General features: G+C 35.9%; 1 protein-coding gene across 9 annotated transcripts in view; it reads right to left on the bottom strand.

Moving 5' to 3' along the window:
- Window positions 1-24,511, bottom strand: part of LOC120637289 (protein ultraspiracle homolog) — a 55,444-nt gene that overhangs the window by 6,445 nt on the left and 24,488 nt on the right. For all 9 annotated transcript variants that reach the window (XM_039909058.1, XM_039909051.1, XM_039909053.1 and 6 more), the window contains 7 exons: window positions 18,899-19,103; window positions 10,664-10,889; window positions 6,119-6,257; window positions 3,782-3,924; window positions 1,758-1,833; window positions 1,443-1,592; window positions 23-72 (listed from right to left, as the gene is read on the bottom strand). In XM_039909058.1, the coding sequence (XP_039764992.1) occupies window positions 23-72; window positions 1,443-1,592; window positions 1,758-1,833; window positions 3,782-3,924; window positions 6,119-6,257; window positions 10,664-10,889; window positions 18,899-19,103 (989 nt within the window). The remainder of the gene's footprint in view (window positions 1-22; window positions 73-1,442; window positions 1,593-1,757; window positions 1,834-3,781; window positions 3,925-6,118; window positions 6,258-10,663; window positions 10,890-18,898; window positions 19,104-24,511) is intronic.

Below are 24,511 nucleotides of genomic sequence, written 5' to 3'. Positions count from 1 at the left end.
TTTTGTTGGTTATTAAACTTACCTTTTCTCTTAAAGCGTCGACATCTGGACGATTTTTCAGTCCTTTGACGTCTGAAATAAGAAAAAGAAGATTGATAAAAATGTGTTGCACCAGGGGTTCCCTAACCGGCCGCTGCGGCGCTTTGCGGCTGAAGTGCACCCGCAAAGTGCACGCACAGTTGTATTTAAAAAAAAAAAAAAGTTTTTTTTTTTTGATTTGATTGATGTTAAAGTTTTTGGTTTTTGTGCATCAGTGTCTCGGGGTTGTGGAGATCACCAATTTCAACGATTTTATTATTGGGGTATTTTAATTTTTCTTAACTCTTTGTTAAAATTTATTATTTATTTTCCGTACATTAGTTCCATAATGGAGAGATTTTATTTTTACGCCCATCTGCCCAACAAACAAGTACCTATCTATTTTAACTATAATAATAATATTTATTTATTTGCCAAATTGTGGGTACATAACAAGTAAACGTTTAATTTAACAACCCCCTTCACAATCAACTGTCACAGACAGTGTGCTAATGTTTTAAAATATTATAAAAATAAAAAATAAAACTTGCTAGATAAGGGCGCGTGCGTCGTGAAATTTTTTTTAACTTCAAACTGCGCCGCTGGCTTAACAAGAATAGAATAGAAATACTTTATTGCAACACAACACATTAGGAAAAGCACAAGGAAAAGAGTAATAGCACTTAGTGCTAGGGTGCAAAGTCGGCCTTATCACTATAAGTGATCTTTTAAAGGCAACCTGAGCGTACGAAGCCGATAAAAAAGTGGAAAGTGGGTGGTGCATAAAGGATGTTACAAAATAAAATAAACTTACATGAACATACATACTACATTTGCATATTAACTACAAAAATACCGAAATTATAAATAACACCATACAGATTCCCCTGCTTTTCGCGGAGTATAGCAAATTAAGCCTAATTTTCAAAATCAGTCAAGACTTTCTTATTTTGTCACTCACTGACTGACTGACTAATCATCAAGACTCTGAGGCACTTCTAGCAGAAACAGAAGCTTCAAATTTAGAATACAATCAGAAAAACAAAAATATTATATATAAACGACCCAAATCACTTCTACGACAGGCCCAGCATTGATACATTTATATGATAAGGAATTATGATAACAGACATAAAACTGATAAACATTACCCCCTCCTGCTACTGGTGGGGTAGCGGGTTATTAACCTATTAAGTGTCCACTACAGGGCACGGTTATCTTCTCAGAATGAGAAGGGTTACAACATAGTCCACTAGTCAGAGCAAGTGCGGATTGCTTTATTTCCCACGCCTTTGAGAACTTTATGGAGGACTCCCAGGCGTGCAGGTTCATCGCCATGTTAACCTTCACCGTTAAAGCAAGTGATATAACTCCGAAAAGGAGGCCGAATCTCCAGCCACTAGGGGGTGAAAGAAGGTAATTACCAGGGTTGAGTAGGACGATGGCCTTGAGCGCGACGTACTCCGCCTGGTCCATGCGCAGAGCGCGCATTTTGAGTGACAGCTCAGACAAGACGCGGTCGAAGATCTGTCCCACGCCCGCCTGGAGCGCGGAATTGCGGTGCAGCGTCATCCCTGGAAACCATTATGAGTTCCTAGAAACATCCTACAATACCAGCGTGATGAAGACTTCATCACTTCACCGCATTTTTATGTTACTACTGGTTAGCCCTGAGCGAGCGATATTATAAGGTAATAGTTTAATATTAGAGTATAGAAGCCAAAAGTTGTGGTATTTACCAGGCATTAGGCACATGAGTTGCGGCGGCGCGGCGCTTCTCGTGCCATCCATGTTCTCCCGCTCGTCTTCTAGATACTGAAAAGCATAAAAAGCATTCTTAAGTTAGTTTTATTTAATTACTAGCTATTGCCCGTGACTTCGTCTGCGTTTGATTTTTTTTTTTGATATGGCATTCAATTTAGTGGTAGTTCACAAAAAATAAAAAGTATTCAGTATTGCTAAGCCTTAAATGAGGGGTTTGCTGCTGTCCGCTGAGGAGTTCTGTCCTCTATCTCCAACCACATTCATCAGATACATATTATAACCTCTATAGTACAAAAATAATTATTTAAATCGGTTATAATAAATTTTCGGAGTTATGGTGTAAAATCGTCTAACACCTTCGTCCCCTCTCCCAAAGGAACCGAGCTTAATGTCGGGCTAAAAAGTATCCTATATTACTTCTAACACTTCCAGGAATATGTGTACAAAGTTTCATGAGGATCGGTTAAGTAGTTTTTGCGTGAAAGCGTTACAAACAAACAAACTTACATTGACATTTATAATATTAGTAGGGATTAAGGATAGGGATAATTCCAAGGACAAAGTCCAAGGACCTGATGTGAGTGAAAAATCATCGCCTTAAAACAAAGCAACACTTGCCAGGGCACGAAACCGCCATGTGTCCATAAATCTGAGGCGTACATTGAATTACACCGGCAACAACGCACTTGACACAGACCGGAACGCAACAATGCTACTCGGCGACAGCAATAAGCACGGCTGCATTGGCGTGCACATTATTTTAGACCACAGTAAGCAAAAAGCATAACAGTGGCATAAAATGTCAAAATCCGCTTGATGCCATTCATATGAAAATGTTAGGGCAGTGCTTTTGTGCATGTACGAAGTGCACGCCACTGCATGGCTGTACTGTTTCAAAGTTCCATATTACAATGAGACACATTTGAAATAAGAGATGACACATTGCTTTTTTCTAAATTTATATATATTTTTTAGTGTTTTTACCAACACATGGGAGGAATTCTGAATTTTAAAAATTTTAAATGCACATAAAAATTTCGGAACCGACAGGATTTGAACCGGTGATTCGCGGGCAATCGCGGCATAATTGTGATATGCAATGATTCCTAGATGGCGTTACAGTCGCTTAGACTGATATAAAAGTCATATAATACTAGTTTCGTAGATGACGAAATTATTATTATATGCCGGCGGTAGGACAGCCGCAGCTTAGTTGCGATTATATTATGTGTACCGATGCAAAAGCTCACCGTGACCAGTAAAAGAGCACACTGTATGGCTGTACTTATTTACAACCACTTGCCAGATGCGCTGAAACTTTTACCTGTCGCACGTTTCAAATCAGTTTTATTTGATGAACTTTTGGATAGACTTTATTATCATATCAATGACTACCTAAATGGAAAATTATTATAATTATAGACATTCATGAATTCATTTTATTTATTAAGTATTAATTTTTTTTATTTAATCTGATATTTTCATTTCCTTTTTTTTGTGTTTTTACTTTTAATTAATCATTTAAATGTGACTTGTTATTTAATGTAGAAAATTGATATAATCATTAACGAATAATTTTTGCACGCCAATCTTGGCAGGATATTTGATACTTATAAAATTTTATTAACACCTATTTAAACATGTTGCATGTACCATATTAAAAAATTGATTGATATCAATATATCCCCTGACAGGGGATATAATCAATGCTAAAGCACGGGAACATGGAATAGGGGAAGTTTACCCCCGTTTAATATTACACATATATTATTAGGATATTATTTCCACTTCTTCGCCAATGCTCTGAGAGTTGATAAAGCTGTGGGAGGATTCATTTGTATCCTTTCCCCGGGGAGATTATTGTCCATACTAGCCGCGCTGGCCGCGATTGCCAGAGTCGCAGGTTCAAATCCTGTCGGTGCCGAAATTTTTTATATATGCATTTTAAACTTATAAAATTCTGTGTACTGACTGAGGCAAATAAAAAGAGAAATGTTACCTCCATAGAACGCCAGGCGATTGCGAATAGAAGCAGCTCGTTCCAGGAAGCCTTAATGAGCAACACCTGGTCATCTAACTCCAGCTGACTAAAGTGAGGAATGTCGCGCGCCCAAACCACCAACGCAGCGATTTGTTTGTTACCTGAAACAGGGCAATGTTATTTTGATATAGAGTTTATCTGTATGGAGCCAGGAGCTTGGGCTCGCTTTCTGGCTGGAAGACTCCGGTTGAAAGGTCTGATAATTAAGAGGCTTCAACATTAGAAGCAAAAATGAACTTGCAGTGCAGTATACTAGACTACATAAAATAAGTAATTGATTTAAATGAAGTTGTATAAAATTTTACAATAAACTACCAGTTGATTTCTTGGAGATGTCTCCTAAAAAGTTCAAAGTTTGTATTAAACGTAAGCTTATAGAAAACTGCTATTATAGTATTAAGGACATAAATGCTTGGGTGTAAATTATTGCTCTAACCAGGTTGTTTCTTTAATAGTTTTTAATGACAATGTGAGAAGGTGATAACAAAAAAATAACAACTGGCTAATTTTGTTGTGGGCTTCTTCTTAGACCATGGCGCGTTTGGATAGTAGCTTTAGTTTTAAGTTGACGAACTTAGTTATCGCCTAGTTTGCATGCCTGTGAGTTATCCATGATGTTTAAAGGCGTGTGAAACCTACCAGTCCGCACTGGGCCAGAATGGTGGACTACGGCCTGAACTTTGTGCTCTGTAGTTGGCCGGTAATGAGTTGAAATTATGATGATTAAATTAGATGAATAGATGATTAAACCATTATTTCCATAGATGGTTGCTGGAACTTTATTCGATGTTTTTTATTAGCAAGTAATAAGTCAAAAAAAACCCATTCAATGTCGCCGCTCCCATAGTACGGATAGAGCTCAGACCTACCACGCTGCTCTAATTGGGTTGGCGGGTTCTAAGGATTGGTATCACTAAGTGACAAATACTGAGACAGACGGCTTACTCTGCTCTCGAGGTACGTGGTTAACACAAACACAACATTGTTTCAATAAGTCGATAAATCGTGTCACATAAAAAGAGTGCTAATAATTGAACGTAATTGGGTCACAATTATATTCAAGCGAATCATACTTGCCCTTATTGTTGTCAGTCCTAACTACACTGCAATATAAATTGTCCGCTGCGCAGATAAATAAATAAATAAATATACTTCGACAATACACACATCGCCATCTAGCCCCAAAGTAAGCGTAGCTTGTGTTATGGGTACTAATATGACTGTTGAGTATTTTTATGAATAATATACATAAATACTTATAATATACAAATAAACACCCAGACACTGAAAAATATTCATGTTCATCACACAAACATCTTTCAGTTGTGGGAATCGAACCCACGGCCTTGAACACAGACAGCAGGGTCGCTGCCGACTGCGCGAGTCGGCCGTCAGATCTATCGTAATTGTACTTACTGACGATAGACCTTCGCAGTGGCCAATTTATCCATTAACTTGACGCGTACTATATAATATATGTATATATAACCTAGTTATATCAACTTTTAAATAAACATAGGTAGCTACTATAATAATATAACTTTACGACGACGGCGCCGGTGGTAATTTTGCATACTTAATATCTTTCGTATGTAAATATCTTATTAGTAATTCATATTGGTATTATGTTATTAGATTTTAATGAGTCCTTTGTTTTTAAAATATGTACCTGAATACATTGAACTCTTTCACATCTATAACAATTATAAAACTGTAAATGTTTATTGGTTTATTCAACGGCCCCATGATCGGTCTATTTGTGTGCATTCATTCCGCAATACCGCACTAAAAATAGATGTTTATAACTTTAACTCACTTGCAAGGAATATTTTACAATTATTTCGAACTCTCATAACATAAGCCATCGCAGTCGGTGTCAATTCAACGACTTGACTCGATGGATTATCAATACACCTATGTATATTCACCAGCGAACTACTAAGCTAATGTAGTGATATCTAGTAGAAAACAGGATTTCAGTCTAATCTTATATCTTTAAACGAGCATTTCTTGTATTCATATATATAATTGAAATCTCGGAATCGGCTCCAACGATTTTCATGACATTTAGTATACAGGAGGTTTCGGGGGCGATAAATCGATCTAGCTAGGATACATTTTTCGAAAATGTCATTTTATTCGTGTTTTCCGGTAATAACCGATTTGGTACAGACGAAGTTGCACGGGTCAGCTAGTTTAATTTAATTAGTAATGTTATCTTTTTAATCTATAAAAACGCTTCACTTATTATGTTCAGAAAATAAACACATAATTTTAAAAAAAATCGTACGTTACCTATTTGACAAAGACTGGAGACGGGGGCGCGGTACCTCGCCGGTACACTGCTCTCGGGTCCGACGCGCAGAAATTGGAACTCCTCGGTCGGATCTGCGACAAGTGACTCCATTTCTAGCAGCCGCTCGATTGATAACTCCTTCAATAAGAAAAAATAAACTACTTTAAGTTTAAATAACAGTGTTAGTACACAGTCATATACTTCGGACTCAACACTCAGCATAAAATGACTCCATAAAATGCATTCTTGCCTTCAGACGAAAGAGTGCCATCCAGTGAATATACTGTTTCCTAGTATTATAACTAGATGGCGTTCTTTCGATATCATATAATAGTAGTTAATTTTCACGCCATCGAATAAGTCTTTACTTGCACGTAGAGAATCTCACACTAGGCACCCAGACCATGCAAAGCCTGTTCATGCGATGGACCGGTGAAATGGTATTGTATATTTATCTTTTGCTTACTTGCGTTTTACTTACTGCGCCGTTAGACCGTCAGTGCTCTCTTTCCGTGACACGAATCATACCAGGGAATATTTCCAATCGATACGATTGTTTGTGAGACGAATACCTATTAAACTAAGTCGTTTTAGGTTATAAAGGGTTCATTATGTAGCTTTTAATTAATTTTAGTAGTTGGTTCACTAAATTATAGTTAAAGTTTTATTGCGTGTTATCTCTATAACACGCAATCCTTATCAAATTATAATAACTACTTATTTATGAAACAAGTGCCGAAAATTAGAATAAATACATATTTACTAGCAACCACTAATCTATATCCCTAATAATATGAAGGACACGGAGTTTGGCCGAGGCCACGGAATAAATTAAACCGATAACCTTGTGGCTAACGAACCAGCACTACCTACATTACCTTGTGGTACTTTATGTAATTTATCCATAGAGCTTTTTGCTTTTCAAGTAAGAAGGTCTTACTTAGGTTGGTACTACCGGTAGTGCGGACTACCCCCGCGTACAATTTCTGATGTTGAATATTCTTAATCAAACTTACATAGCTGTTAAAAAATAGTTAAATTGTCTGCTGTAGATTTTAATTGAGTTATCTATTTCATAATATACGTATTTCATTAACAACCCTCCAATCCCCATTTGAACGCATTTTTTATTTTAGTAAAACCTAATTTAACACAACGCTACTCATGATCGTCCGGGAGGTATACAACGGGATCCTCGGGACGGGAGGATAACGGGAGCACATAACCTCAGTCCTGCCCAAAGGTCGGAGGTAGCTATAAAGCTTTTATTATTATTATTAAACTCTTTATTTGTATACCACAACATTAACATATATAAAATGTAACAAAAACAGAAACATATCGAAAGAAGTAGTAAAACAAAAGGCGGCCTTATCTCTTAATAGCGATCTCTGCCAGGCAACCTTTGAATTAGGAAAAAAAAGAAGAGAAGAATAGACTGCTGGTGGTACAAATATTAAAATACATACATGCACCACACCAACAAAAAATAAGCCTACTCATGATGGAACCTATTTTTCACAAAAAAGTATACACATATAATATTACCTATCGCAAAAAAACAGAAAACTATAATAAATTCCTCCTTCCATTTGACTTAGGTGTATTTCCGATATAAGCCTGCAGATGTCCACTAAACATAGGCCTTTCCCATTTCTCTTTATGCAGTCCATCGTGTTGGAGGGCTTTTTTCAAAGGTAGGGTCTGTAAAGGGTTTATCTCCATAAGATAGAAATAATAATTACTGAATAAATATATTTTTATTGTTATTACTAAGATTGTCTTTATAATAGACATATTTTACGGCTAAAAATGACGATTGAAAATCGCATTTGAATTCTAATTTTGTCAGTTGTCGGTCAAGATTGCGTCTAGCTTGAGACCTGGAATGGCAAGAAGCGCCCGTTTGGGCAACATCCCTTTGATTGGTCACTCGAAGGCCACAAATTTGAATGCAGTGTTTGACGCGGGTTGGACACCGGAATGTGCCTCGATGTTTTTGAATTTTTTGAATTTTATAGCGGTGATAGCCCAGTAGGTCGGTTTTCGGCTTCACTATCGGAGGGCCGAGTTCGAATCCTAGCATGCACCTCTAACTTCAAGGTAATGTGCATTTAAATGCGAATGCTAATATATGTTTCAATTAAAATAAAATAAAATTTTAGTAATTAAATTGTACCTGCAGCAGTGAAGGAAAACATCGTGAGGAAACATGCATGACAGTTCTCCATAAGGTTCAACGTGAGTGGAGTCCACCAATCCACACTGGGCCAGCTTGGTGGACTACGGCCTTAGCCCCTTCTCATTGTGGGAGAAGACCCGTTTCCTGCAGTGTGCTGGTAATGGGTTGATATGATGATGATGACCACGATATTGCGAAGTACACGGCGCAAGAAACGCTCAATGTTCTCCAGCTCTTAGGAAGAGAGACTAAATCAGCGGGCTTAGATGCCCGCTCATTTAGTTATTGGTCATTACAAAGTTTATAAATGACAAGTTTTATATGAACACAAAAACATTAAACTCAAACCAATCTCCTCGAGTCCCTGTTTATTTTAGTATAGTCATTGTAGTTAATTGCCTGAGACATTTTGATTGGCTAAGTTTAATTACATAGTATCACAGGTACCTAAGCTATTAAAGTAAAGAATAAAGTTTATTATATTGTAATACTCACGACTTTACAACAGCTCGAAAACATAAAAAAACTACTTTTAATGCCATAAACTGAGATATGGCTTATTATTATGGATACTTATACGGGTGATGTCCCAGTACCCCCTTTTAAGCTTGCCTATATACCTACAGTGTCTGAAGAAGTCAGTGCGTGTTAATGCTTTAAACATTAACGCTGACTGACTGTATCGCTTATCAACTAGTTTGCACGTTTGACTACGTATCGTAAATTCCTGATAGTCATGTCAAAATCGACATGATATTACTTCATCAACATCTGAATCACAAAATGTCCACTACTCCAAAAGGGTATTTTCAAAAGCTTTCCACGCGCTTGCTCGCGGCGACTCCCTGTACTACTAAATCGATTTCGACAAAATTTCTGTGAAATAGTTTCGGATAAGGATATGGTAAGGATAAAGACAAATGAAGATCCGATAGATTATTTAACAGAGAAAAAAAAACACAGCCATAGTTGCGGACAGCATTAGTTGAAATCCTGCTTACATATATCAGCAAGTTGGTAGGTAGGTATGTCTACACAGTCGAAAGTTAATCGATGGCGTCTTTATATAGCGTCGGATTCTATTACACTTAAAACGTATTCGTGCTGTTGACGATCCCTACGTATTTATATAGCTATCTATATATTTTGTTAGAGTATTATGTGTTTACCTACATACATTAAACGTAAGCTTATAGAAAAGTCCTATTGCAGTATAAAGGACTACGTTGTCGATAAAAAAGCCTGCGTGTAATTTATTGCTCTAACCCGATTGCTTTTTTTTATTTTAAATGACAATGTGAGAAAAGAGAAGTTTTTTGTGGGCTTCTTCTTAGACCAGGACGCGTTTGAAACCCTCATAGCTTTAGTTTTAAGTTTACGAATATGGTTATCGCCATCATCTCACTACCGTGTAATTCTCATGTAATATACGCATCAAAAGTGCCACCTATGGGCATACTTAAATAAATAAATTTTGACTTAGACTTTGACTTTACATATTTTTTAGAGTAGAGTAGATATGTCGCTGATTTTAACGTTATTGCGACTAACACGTGACAATAATCGTTATAGCCGGCCAACGAGAGTTTGAGCAGCTTGGGGGTATATGCTCTAAAACCCTCCGTGCCCAGAGGTGGGATGTAAACAAGCTAATAATAATGATTATGTACTTGCCGGGAAGCCTAATACCTAACAATATTAGGTGGCAATGTGGCGTGGTAATTACGAAAAGAATACCTGTGCATGTGAGTTTCTACGCAACCAATACCTGTGTCTTGAGCATTAACTGAACTATAAACAGAGCAAAACACTTCGCAGGGCATGCCAGGAATACGTTCTGTTACGCTGTCCTGTGTCCATTAACCTAAGGCGTAGGTATTAAGCCCCATGGGCCTGTAATCACACCGGTAAGTAGGCCCTTCAGGCCGATAAACAGCATTGCAACAACGCTGCATTTCGGCAGAAAAGCCTGGCGATTGAACTTCCCCACACAAGCTGTCACAAAAATCTCTACTACAGCTTTAATCAACTGTTATTACTGGAAAGCAGTGATAGCCTAGTGGTTAGGATTTTGTCTTCAATTTCGGAAGACTGAGTTCGAATCCCAGCACACAGCTGTAACTTTTTTTAAGTTATATACGTTTTAAACAATAACAATATCACTTGCTTTAACGGTGAAGGAAAATATCGCGAGGCGACCTGTATGCCCGAGAGTTCTCCGTTATGTACTCAAAGGCCTGTGAAGTTCATCAATCCTCACATCTATAAACTCTTTGTGGAAGGAGACCAGTGCTCTGTAGCGAGCAGGTAATTGGTTGATATGATGATGAAGATTACTGGACTGGACAGGACCAATAGTTACCTGTACAGAACTGCTCGGATGTGCATCTTCAGCTCCCCTGGCCGCCCTCTGCCGCTCCTCTTGCACGGCCTCCCGTTTCATGCCACAGACGAGGCATTTCTGATATCGACAGTACTGACATCGGTTTCGCTGTCGTTTGTCGATTATACAGTTTCGTTCTTCGCGACACGCGTACGTGAGATCCTTCCTCACGGTCCGCTTGAAAAAACCCTTGCAGCCTTCGCAACTGAAACGAATTTTTTAAAATTTACTGTCGAAACTGTAAAATCAATCATCAATCAGGATTATTTATTTCCAATATTTTCAAGCGCGTCAACTGTGAATAGCAAAGTTAATGAAAATTCAACAATTTAAAAAAAAAAATTAAATTGCATAGTTTTTTGAAAATCTCTATATATACTTGTTATTATTATTCTATCATTTATTATTTTTCTTTTTTTTTTTTAAATTATTAACAATGCTTAAGAATAAATTAAAAAACACTATTAAAAATTTATAAAAAAAAAAACTTCCACCCTCCGCTTGCGGGGCTTTTGAATGCCCAAGCAACCGGTGGTCAGGGCTCCAGAGTGAGGAACCTCCTCACAATACGCGCCGTTTCAAGGACTACTGCCTTCTGTATCCGACCCTTGATCCAACAACCAAACGAAAGCTTCTTGAGATGTTGGTCGAAGCTTTTCTTATACTTGTTTATTTATTACTTTTGTAATAAATGTTGAAAATTATTAATAAATTTTCTGACGATTGCGACATTCTTTAATATAAAATGACAAGGTTATATTTGCTGATCTAATGTTCATTCTACTCAAAATTATTTTATTTAACAAATGAAAATATTTATAAAATATGAAAGTGATATTAATGAATTTTAAATAGAATATAAACTGAAATTGTGAATATTAAATGAAATGGCGGAGTCCCAGGAACATTTTACTCTTTCATTACTAAATAATAATAAAAGTTTTACTTCAATCGCGCTAAAGGTGCCACGCACACACTTTTTTAGTATTAATTGACGGGGACCAAGATGGCCCACCAGATGGTAAGTTGAAACCATCGCATATAAACAGAGTTCATTAACCTGAGGCGTTGGTTTGCCTGTAATTACACCGGTAACCATGACCCCATACTGGAACACAGCATTGCAACGTTTCTGCTTCGCGGTAGAAAAGCCTGGCGATAGTACTTCCCCGTACGAGCTCTGTCTCAAAAATCTTTCCTACTACTATAATCATCTAATATTACTGGAAAGCGGTGATAGCCTAGTGGTTAGGATTATGTCTTCACTTTCGGGAGGCCGAGTTCGAATCCCGTTCGCATACAGCTGTAACTTTTTCAAAGTCGCCTAATGTGTATATCGCCTATAATTACACCGGCAACCGCGCCGGAAAAACTAAACACGGCATTGCTACAATGCGGCAGAAATAAGCATAGCGTCCTCTTACTACTACTACATCGTACCGGAACGTTAAATCGCTTGGCGGCTTGTCTCTGTTGGTAGTTCAAAAGAATTCATAAAATAACTGGATATAATTTTTTTTTTATAAGAAAAAGGGCTTACCCATACCACATATTATTTTCAGGATGTAACTTTTTTTTTTGTTTGGGAATCGATCTCAGAATTTTTTTATAAAACACTGATAAACTGCGACCTAAGTAAAAAAGTAATATAAACAAAATCGTTCGTTTTAATTATCGCGATATAACGATATTTCGGAGTCACGTAGGTATATGAAAGTGAAAGTCATGACATAACCGAACGCCTTTATCAAATTTGATAAGCGAATGTGCGACTATCTGGTAGTACGTGGCACAATGAAAAAGAAATTGAATATCCATACTAAAAATAAAGCTGCAAAATTTGTGTTTTAATAAAAAAATTATAAAAATTCCATACCCAAACTCGTGCAATAAAGGAAGAAAGTTTATTTGCTAGAATGCGCTTGATTGATACTAGGCCATTAGGAGACAAATAAATGTGGTAATGGCGCAGGCGGGCGAGTCGACGCGGTGGCTCAGGGTGTATCGTGTAGTACGGCGGAAGAAAGTAGGTATGGGAAATTTATCAGAAGCTGTACGTCAGGGGAAGGCTAGTTTTTTAATATACGTATAATTTAGCTCCATTCTCTCCATTTATATATTAATTTATTTATATGTATTTGAGGTTGGCGCGTCCTACAGTTGACGTCGCAAAAAAAAAGATTGCAGTGAATACCTAAGTAACGTTAATCGAAGTCGGTAACTGAATGAATAACCTACTATGTTTGTTGATATTATTACTTCGTAGGGAAAATAAACAATTAATAAATTTTCACCGTAAGGAAACGACATTTAAAAGTTAAATTGTCTATTGATCCGCGACCTGTCAGGCTTAGTTGTTTTTGCCGGACTATAGGACTTTTGATTAGGGCAGACATAAAGTAGGAATATGGCAAAAATGCACAAAATCTGATATAATATTCGAGTAATATCTAGATTTTCGAATAAAAGGGGGTAAGTCCTTTTGTGAATTTAACATTGGAAAATGGCGCCATACATTCGCCATGTTGAATTTTATTTAAACGTTTTTTTGCTACTCGTAAGTGTTATTTGGAATCATGTAAAGACTCAAACATCATAATCTGTTCATTCGCTTAGAAGTTGTGGTGGAATAAAGAACACACATAGGTATACCTATACCTGTAAACTTTACACTCCTTTTTTGAGCAGCCCTATGCACAATTAGTATGTATGATTCAGGCAGCCTATAATACCTAAAACGAGTGCTAAAAATAGGCTTGACTTTGGAATTCATGAATATTTAGTTTGAGTAATAAACAGATAAAATTCAAGACGCACTGATTCGAAACTAATTGTCAAAATCGCATGATGTGCAGAAAGACTGTTTATGTTTTTAGGGTTCCGTTAGCTGATCCAAAATAATGAAAAATAACCCTTTAGCTTTCTTTACCTTTTGGTTCTTAATATTTTTTTCGTCTGCCAGTCACAACAAGGTATTATGTCATAAGGTTTATTTCAGTAACAAATTACACTAAACACAGAATTTTAGAATTTTTCTTTTAATTATATTAATCCTTACAAATATTATGAATGCAAATGTATGTTTCTTTGTTTGTTTGTTTGTTCTTCGTTCTCGCTCTAAGTAAGTAATTATTCAACTAGATTTTTAGGCTTAAAGTTCGACGAAAGGTGGGAGAGTGACATGTGCTACTTTTATCACAGGAAAACGAACGGTTCCCACGGGTTTTGTAAAAAACCGTAATAAACGCGGACGAAAACCACGGGAAAAAGCTAGTAGTTTCCTATTAGGTAGGGCCTTCGATATTTGAAAGCGATTGTAATAAGACAGGTAATGTAAAATAGCTCAGACTGTTTCATAAAACCTAGCAATTTTCGCAAAAAATATGAAATAAAAAAAAATATTTTTAGCATAATAGGTCTTCTCTTCCTAGCAGTTTTCATGAAACAGCAATAATAACACCTAGTGTTCGTAACATTTCCTTGTAATGTACGGAACAGTCGGTACGTAAGGTTTTATTTTTACAAAGTAAGACTTATAATGACATCATCTCATCAAATCTTAGATAGGAGAGCGAGAGGGTCAAATAGACATAATATAATGGACGGTGATTTAATATTAAGTATAACGTCATTTCGGAATACCAAGCGTATTCCATTTAGACACATGGTGTATACATATTACATATAAAAGCTGGAGTGGCAGCCTTGCACTGGTAAGCTGCGCGTTGGTCGGCGCCCGACGAGTTGGACTGACGACATTAGGCGCGTCGCAGGTAGCCGCTGGATCCAAGCGGCACAAAACCGTGGAATTTGGAACTCCCTACAAAAGACCTATGTCCAGCAGTGGACGTCTATCGGTTGATATGATGGTGATGATGATGATGTATATTACATTAGTTGTTGCCATGATTTAAGTATATCTGAAACAAATTATAAGGTAAGGTATAAGGACTAAAAATTAAATCTTTTTCCACTCTATGTTTCTTTACATTTTCCATTTTAATTTAATTTCTCTTTTGAGTTTTCATATTACTTCCGACAAAAAATTATTTATAATACGACCAGTAAATATATAAAATGTATTCCAGTAAATTTAATCATTAGCTGCAAGTAGGTCTACTGCCTATCTGTGTAAAAGGATTTGGTTTAAAACGAATACTCACAAAAACAAAATTAGAAATAATACACAAATTTGTGTGTACAGTTGGTTATGTTTACGCATAAATTCTATACTCTGCCATTTCTTACTGCGTTCGAGGATAGAACCCGAGACCTCCCGCTTATAACCACAGCGCTAAAGGGTCAAAAACTCTTTAGAAGCACTTTTAAATCAATTTGCCGTTTTTTGAATATTACCATCTTCAGCTGGCGCGTATGCGAAAAATACTACATAGGCCGTTCCTAAAAAGGCTACTCGCTAAAAAGTGAAAACTCTTTAGCGAGTTGGAACGAGAGTCCCAAACGAACGGAAGAAAACAATTCGGAAACCGGTTTGAGCAAAGATATTTAATGAACACTAAAAAATGTTACATATACGGGTTTGTCGGGCTTCTTTATTCAACCTGATTTCGAGCGGAATGCTAAAATCTCTTAAATCTTGACCAACGCTCTAAGTCTGCAATATTAAAAATATTTTTTGAGTCAAGACCCTTATTTATTATTTTATTTAAACTCTTTATTTGTACACCTCTACACAGTTAGGAAAATAAAGGAGGAATATAGGAGAGCAACACAAAAACTGGAGTAGAATACAATAGATTACATAACTGTTTTTTTTTTGACACAAATTAAAGTTGAACGCGCGTACTTTGTGTAAATCATAACGTTTTTTCATACATTTGAAAAAAGAAAACGATTTTAGAGGTACCTTATATCTTTAAACGAGCAATTCTTGTATATATATACATATATATATAAAATTGGAATCTCGGAATCGGCTCCAACGATTTTCATGAAATTTTCAGGGGGTTTCGGGGCGATAAATCGATCTAGCTAGGATTCATTTTTAGAAAATGTCATTTTATTTGTGTTTTCCGGTAATAACTGATTTTGTGTAACGAAGTTGCACGGGTCAGTTAGTTTTATTTAAAGTTATGCAGACTTCAAAAACAGGATATTGATACAATTTTTCTTAACTGACATCTTGGACAACTTTTGACCTTTCACTCTTTAGACCCGAAGGCATTACCCATAATGAAGAATCGCTCGATCGCGATTCACCTGCCATCGAAATATATATATATATATATAAATAATATATATTTATATTACACACATAATATACTTATTTAAACGAAAATCCTGAAAAAAGCTGCTGCTGAAAATTACCCACGTTACCTTATCTTAGTTTGCATCCTAGAGGCTGCCATAGGATACATTTTAGTCCTGGTAAATACATGGCCCACCCCACTTATATCTAAGAATACAAATTTAACGCGGAGATATATGTTAAAAAGATATATATCTACGCATCTTAGCGCAAAACTCCTTATTTTTTTAAATCGGTTTATTGTAAAAATGTCTCTTGCATGGCATTACCTACAGACTTCAGGCGTTAGGCGATCGATAGAATTGTAAATTGATTCAATAATACATTAGTTCAGTTGTACAAAAGTATGTATATTATGTACTATGGAATGTACACAAGCCTCCCACGCCCTAGCAGCGAGCTAAACTGTTTGAAGAATTCCATACAACCATGTATAAATAACACGCGATTATAATACAATTCCTAGCTCTTCTATATATCTTTTACATAATATATTATCTTATATCTAATATGAAAAAAAAATCGGGATGAAACTTGCATGCCTGAGAGTTCTGCATAAGTGAGTAATCTGAAAAGTGCAAATCCGCACTAGGCCAGCGGCTTCGTTGGTATGATAAACAAACCCATGCCAAAGAATAACCTAACTACCCTTAATATCTGCGGTCTTTAAACATAGTATCTAATGGATATAAAATATAAAAATTCTCATTAAAATCGGCCCAGTAGTTTTCAAGAAAGTGTTTACTTTAAATACACACTCTGACAGCCAAAGATTCCTAAGTCCTATAGATATTACCAACGGTAAATTCCGGTAAACCTTACCGTTTAGTTGCCGGTAAGGTATACAATAGTACCTATAGTTTCATAATTATGATCGACAGATGTTTAATTCCTTATTTAACCAACTTTGGGGTGGACTTTCAAAAAATCCTTTCTTAGTGAGCGGTTTAGTTATAAAAGAAGCCTGTCATCACTTCAAGCTTCTAACTACTGGCAGTTTAGGCTGTGCGTTGATATCTGAGTGAGTCAGGACTTTTAATTTTATTTATATAGATTTTGTGCATTATTTTCATTCATCAGTCTAATTTTCGTTATACTCGTTCAGTTATGCAAATTTTACAAGGGCACATCTCTCGTACGAAATACGGATATAGAATTTAGACCCGCCACGCCAATTCTAATCTAAGAAAAAACAGTTTTGATATACCTAGGTATATCAAAACTGTTTTTCATCCGCATAAACACTTGTTTCACAGACTTATAAATAGTAAGTAGGTTTGGTATAGATTTATATACAACCACATACTCTGAATGCTCACCTATCTACCTGAATAAATATGCGCTACCTACCGACCTGTCTCGTTGTCTACGTTGGAAAATACCTATAATGTTATAGTAGAGATAGTCATTGTCGAGATGTCTAGACATGCCTGTAATACAATGCATTATATCCATGTTGATTGTTCCATACCGCATTACTTATATCGTTAAATAAGTACTTACTGATAGAAACGTAAATCTTGCAGATTTTAAAAATAAGATTAAGAATTATTTATTTAGAAATGTTAATTATACCATCCAATAATATGCAATAGACACATTATTATAGTTCGATATTAGACAAAATATTATATTATGTAAAAGCTCGTTCAGAAATATAATCGATTTGTAATTTGAATGTCAGTATTGATAAATTGGTTACTTATTTTAATATTGTTCGATTACTTGATTAAAGCTTATAATAAAAGTAGAAATTAGTTGAAGTACTTAATTTTTTGCATGCCATCTAGGGCGGATTGTTTGTTACTGAAATTGTATCTACGAACATTGTAAACCAATTAAAGGAATTCAATTCAATTTAATAGAATCGGGACAAATTAACCTGAAATCTGGTAAGAATTTAATGAGATAAAAATTTATTTTACAACATTAATGTAATAATGGCCCATAAAAGCACATAATGGGTTACCAACGACGATAATATTTTAAATTGGTTACTGGTTTTTATGAGCGTAATTTTTCACTCACTACTTCAAACTCTATCAGCATTTCAGCAAAGCCTGAATATTGCGATTTATCAAACGATCTTTATCTAATAAATAACTAAACTTGCCAATTTAGTTCTTGTACATACTGCCCAATTTCATTCAATCAATAAAATAATATGCTATTTTTATAAAATCAAGTCTCTAGTGACGGATAATATAAATAGCAGACAGAATCTACATTCTTAATACACCATGTTTTTGTACAATATACAGGTTTTAAATGTTCTACTACACAAAAAATAGAGAAAAATATCGCTACTGGAGCAAAATGAATTTCGTATCAAGTTACAGAATATTAACGTGTGCATTATTCTTATATAGTACGAGCCGTGAAATATTTTGACATTGCATTAAGAGTAACTAACCTAAGTTAACAAGCCTAAGGTATAAGGATATTTATTATTTGAGAAAGCAACACTCACTCATTGAAAATGAAATCTCCAACCAAAAAGTACCTGACTAATGAAGCTAACATTTGATAAATAAGGACCTAGCTTATCAGTAAAAAATGTAAGTTAAGAAAGAATTTTACATTAAGACATGGGGGGTTGAAAGATTGTACTAACGTGAAAAATATACGACGACGTATATTTTTCACGTTAGCTAAACGAAAAAAGTGCATTTACGTAAATATTTTTTAATAGAGATCTTATATTATCAGTTTATTATGAAAATCTCCTTTAAGGGTTGTACAATAGGGGGCTAAAGTTTTTGCAGCTTTTTAAATAGTCTTCAAAGAAAAACTAAAAATTTAGGAAATATAGTTTCCTTTTAAGGCGTCTGCATAAGCCAATAAAGGATTTCATGTTAATCCACGTATAATGGGTTGAATATGGTATGAAGGTTGAAAAAAAGTTGTATTATTGTAGAGTTAGACGTAAAAAGTTGTTTACTGACCTATAAACTCCGTAATGTTTCCCTGAGGCTCTGTCCCCGCAAATAGAGCAGAGGTGCTTTGAGCCGCTGAGGGGGTGGTTCGGGGGGTAATTCCTCATCGCCGGAGGAGACGTGGCGTCGTCACGCATGCCGTCCAACATCGCCGTGTCCGGCTTCATCTCCGGCGGGGACATGGGCGACATGAAGCCCGCCTCTATGTTTAGCCCTAGAAAGAAAAATCTAATTAGAAAATTCTACCGATTGGTCCTTAATGGTAAGACAATTTTTCTTTCATAGAAATATTAGACGGACCAAGCCATTGCCTATAAACAGAGCAGCCCTTCAGACCGGAAAACAGCATTGCAACAATGCTGCTTCACGACAGAAATAAGTATATCATCGGAAGAGCTCCGTTACAAAAAGCTCTAGTATTATTCAATTAACATGTGTTTAGAAAGTAGCTATCTATTATACCTCTTATCGATTGGTTGCAGAGGAAACATTATTTCCATTTACATCCCTACTAATATCCCTACTATCCCTAATAATATTACAAATGTCTATGTAAGTTTGTTTGTTACGCTTTAACGCAATAACTACTAAACTGGTCCTCATAAAACTTTGTACACATATTCTTGGAACTGTTAGAAGTAATATAGGACACTTTTTATCCCGACATTAAGATCGGTTCCTTTGGGAGAGGGGATGAGTGTTTGACGATTTTACACCATACCTCCGACAAATTATAACCGATTTAAATATCTATTTTAGTACTATAGAGGTTATAATATGTGTTTAATTTTGCCCAAACTGTGGTTGGAAATAGAGGACAGAACTCCTCAGCGGACAGCAGCAAACCCCTCATTTAAGGCTTAGCGATACTGAATATTTTTTTTTTTTTTAGATCTACAACTATATTTAATGTCACATCAAAAAACAAAATAAAACGCAGACAAAGTCGCGGGCAACATTTAAATATACGTTTCGTAAAACATACAATCTAGAATAATTTTAGGTTCATTATTAGGTACAGTTCGGTAATTCCATGTCATGGATATTTATAATCATTGCGTAACTAGTGTCCACTGTATTGATTTATCGAATATTGCTCACTAGTTGACAATGTGATATATTATGTATTTGATATTCTTATTTTTGACGGCCGACTGGCGCAGTGGGCAGCGAACCTGCTTTCTGAGTCCAAGGCCGTGGGTTCGATTCCCACGACTGGAAAATGTTTGTGTGATGAGCATTAAGAGTTTTTCAGTGTCTGGGTGTTTATAATATGTATTTTCTAAGTATTTATGTATATATAATTCATAAAAATATTCATCAGTCATCTTAGTACCCATAACACAAACTACGCTTACTTTGGGGCTAGGTGGCGATGTGTGTATTGTCGTAGTATATTTATTTATTTATTTATTTATTCCTTACCGAATTGTGTTGGAATTGCAAAATACAACATGGTGCATGGTGGTATAGAATATAAGCAAAAATGTTGGCGGTGATTCAGAAAAACCTGATCGAACCGGTCCATTAGACTGGAGGCTTTGTGGTCTGTTGAAAATAAATAAACAGACACCCTCGCGATAAGGTTTCAATAAAGAATACTTTTGTTTGACAGATCTTATTTTAAAGAGAATAACATTTTATTTTCTTTTTTGCTGCCTTTTTCTTTGTGGCTTCGTAGGTTATGAGATAACCGAGTGTCTGTAATATTTTATTACACAATGAAGATTTGTAAAGTATTACTACTGCTCAGCATTTCTCCTTTAATTTCTCGTAGCTATCCAACTAAAGTGCTAAAGTGCAGAAATAAGTTCAAGATTGTACGTGATAATCTTAATCAATTTTAATAAAAATGCGACTAATTGTATGTTTTATATATGTATTGACTTTATTCAACGAACTCAAAAAGATTGACAAAATAAATGCATTTCAATACAGTTTCTCCGAGCAATTTCAGCCACGGTGGTCAATCTCCAGAGAGATTTTAAAACTAAGCGGGAGATATGGGTGCACAAGTGGGTGCTCGGTCGCAGGTGCACTCTCTTTTCCGTCACTCTCACACTCTGATGGAATTACATTTAACTTACTATAAGAACAACACTTCGCAGAACACGCAAAGAAGACTTTCTACAACGTGCCGCGTACATCAAACTGAGTCGTAGGTGTTAACCTTATGCGCCGGTAGTTATTTCCCGGACGAGCTATGTGAGCGAGCTAAACTTTACTACCACTTATACTGAATCCTTTATGTTGTTGGCTGAGAATGATCTCCCATTTGTAGAAGGGAAGGAGCTACGTTTTAAATGCGGGTTATATTTCAGTACCGCACGACTACTATTATTTTCGTTGCCCGCAAATTCCACACATACAAATTCGTGGGCAACAGCTACTAAACAAATAATCATACTTACGCCATTTAAGAGCACTTCGCGCAGCTACCAGTTTATACAAAATTCACGAGGAAGCCGTTTATGATAATAGTATTTTTAGTATTCAGCATCATAAATTACAATTGCTAAACGAAAAACACGATTCGGAGGTACTACGAACGAACGAGACGTTGCCTTAAGGAGCAGTCGAAAATAAATTACCTACCTACCCAGCCTCGAGAACTGCGTACAGAAACAAAAGTTACTTTATGCATTGTGAAAGGATTTTAACAAAAACAAAATTAACAATCTGTTTTTTGATAACAGACGGAGATAAAAATCATTCCGACATTCTTATTCAAATTCTTAATTAGGTATTGGACGTAAGTTATCACTACCAGATTGTTTATCAGGAATTATGATTAAGGTGGTTCGATATAAAATAACATACAGTATGCATTTAAATGCAACGCAGTAGCTTGTTATCAAGGAAACTAGATCGAGATAACACAGAACACTATTTTTACACAACACATGCAAAGAAAGTATGCATTTCTTTGTGGCGACAATTTCGTACTGAATAGTCTGGCTACTCCTGCTACAGTAGCCTACTTTATTAGAATTCAGTCTACGAGTATATCTAAGATATAGTGTTATTAATTTAAAAACAAAAAAACTGAACACTCAATATTTTTTCTTTCCCGGCGCTATTTATTCACTTATTTCAGTATTTTTCTTCGGTTGGTTAAGTAGGTACTATAAATTCAAACTAAGAACCTAACAGGAATTAAATAAATAAAAATCTGTTAACTAATAATAAATAACGTCTTTATTTACCAACTCGCAATAAGGAAAATAACTTCTAAACCACAAAAGAAATAAATAAAACGTATGTTTACCAAAACCTCACTTCTGATCTCATTTCCAAGTAAAACATTAAGTCAAAGCACATCTAAGAAAGGGAAAAAAGTATAATAAATGGCTTGTTTACCATTCAGGGAAGTCTTATGAAAGAACACAACCGTAAGTAGTCATTTATGTACGATCTCGCCTATTTATAGTAACAAAATTACGTTCAAACATAATAAAGCACCATAGGTAATCAAGCATGCTTTTGTTATCTCTAAAGTGGAAAGAAATCGAAACCTTTGGAGAGCTTACACTGGATTTCATAGACAAAAGGTGAACACTGAACGAAAATCAAAATCTAAGAAGCAACACTTATGCAGGTATTAAATGTTGAACCAGCGTTTCTTCTCTTTCGAAGACAATCGCTTAAGAATCCCTAAACTACAAAGTATCAGTACAGAAAATTCTCTATGCCGCTCAATTCGTGTAGCTTTCACATCAACTGTCAACTAACGAAGTCATTTTGTCAGTTTTGTTTAGTTGTCGAAATTTGGTTTGCCAGAATTCAGCGGCTCAACTTACATCTGGCACACTGCAAACTTCCTTTAGTTTATATTAAATGAATAAAGGTTGGATTCGCCTTAAAGCGGCTGAATTTTCTAAAAGAAGAGTCCCTAACTTTACTATGAATTCCAGTGTTAGATTCTCATTCTTTACACAAACAATGGGTTTTTCTGAATGCATGTAAGAACTACGACTTCAACAGGCCAGTCCATTTAGGCCGAACTAAAAACGGCCAAGTTCGAAACGTTAGCGCCTCGTACGGAGTTTGTTAGACTGTAATTTTTTTTAAATTAGTAGTAGTCTTAGTAAGAGTTTTTATTAAGATTCTTTGCTTCGCAGGCTACGTCGATAAGGCAGGCGATTTTTTTTTTTAAATGTTCGTTAAAAACCATCTAAGTACGAGTCGGACTAGCGCACGAAGGGTTCCGATAATGGTAGCTTTAAAAACGGAAAAAAAATCATGTCTTGTTTATGGGAGCCCCCTTAAATATTTATTTAATTCTGTTTTTAGTATTTGTTGTTATAGCGGCAACGGAAACACACATCAATTTCGATCAATGTAAGGCTCTCCAAACACGTCAATATCATTAAAAATATATACAATTTCCTATGCTGCATGTGTGTAGGAAGCCTAAGATTTGATTTGGCTAGATATGCGTGGCTTCACCTTTCGGGTGTTGTCAATGTGTTGCTATTATACGTTTTATTAATCATCATGTGCTAATATTCTATCTAATCATAGTTATATCGTTTCTAATATAGCAAAAAATTGGTCCCATGTGACTCGATAGATGGTTACTGTCTGACGGATAATCACAATATCAATCAAAGATTCGTAGTGTAGAGGCAGACATTTCAACACGGGCATTATTCATTATTATTTGCCTATAATGATTTTATTATTTAATTTATTTGTACACAACCACCCAGTAAGGAAAATAAGGAAAACAGAGTATGGGGGGGGCGGATGTGTGTTTGTGTGTGTGCGCGTGTGTGTGTTTCTGTCTGTGGCATCGTATTTCCCGTGATTATCATTAAACATGGCTTAAAGCCATGTTTAATGATAATCGGTGCAAGATGGCCTCCTCCAAATAATGGATGTATGTAACTTTCATTTGAAAGGGCTTGAATAGTAGAATAATGTACACTATATTAAAATAATAACGGATGGCCCTGACAGTAAGTGTAAAATCAAAGCCTAATCAGAGCAACACTCCTAGGGCAAGCACGTAACGTGGCCTACATCGTTCCGCCCTGTGACCATCAAACTGAGGCGTAGGAGTAAAACCTAATGTGCTTATAATTACACCTGGAACCACGCCTTTCAGACCGGAAAACAGCAATCCTGCTTGGCGGATAAATGGAACAGATATCGATGCAAATTTTGTCGTTACGGAAGTCCAATAATTGTTGGGAAAAGAAATATAAGATAAGTTGAGCGAAATTGTATCGGTGTTCACTCAAAAGTCTGACCGACTAGAACTTAATTTTGTAACGTTTTAAAACCATGACTGTTAGTGCATAGCAAGTTTTTAGTGGGCATCTTCTTAGACCGTTGGAGCTTAGAACCGCCTAGTACCTCTCACTATAGAATTGTGTATCCTATGCATCTAACGACTTCAATTACATTATTTCAATGTACGCAGCAAAATTGCCTTTTCATCTAAATTTGAATACAGGAATTTTTAATTTGAATTTTGAACATACAATAATATTATAAGACATACATAATGTTATGGACATTAAGGTTATAGTTTACATTATTTCAACATCGTAATCATATCAACCCATTACCGGCCAACAACAGGTACAGGGCACGGGTCTGCTCCCGCAATGAGAA

The sequence above is a fragment of the Pararge aegeria genome, chromosome 3 (assembly GCF_905163445.1).
Source record: "Pararge aegeria chromosome 3, ilParAegt1.1, whole genome shotgun sequence".
Classification (NCBI taxonomy): Eukaryota; Metazoa; Arthropoda; class Insecta; order Lepidoptera; family Nymphalidae; genus Pararge; species Pararge aegeria.
Note: the sequence above shows the minus strand (reverse complement) of the source record. Positions and strands in the feature narration are given on the sequence as shown.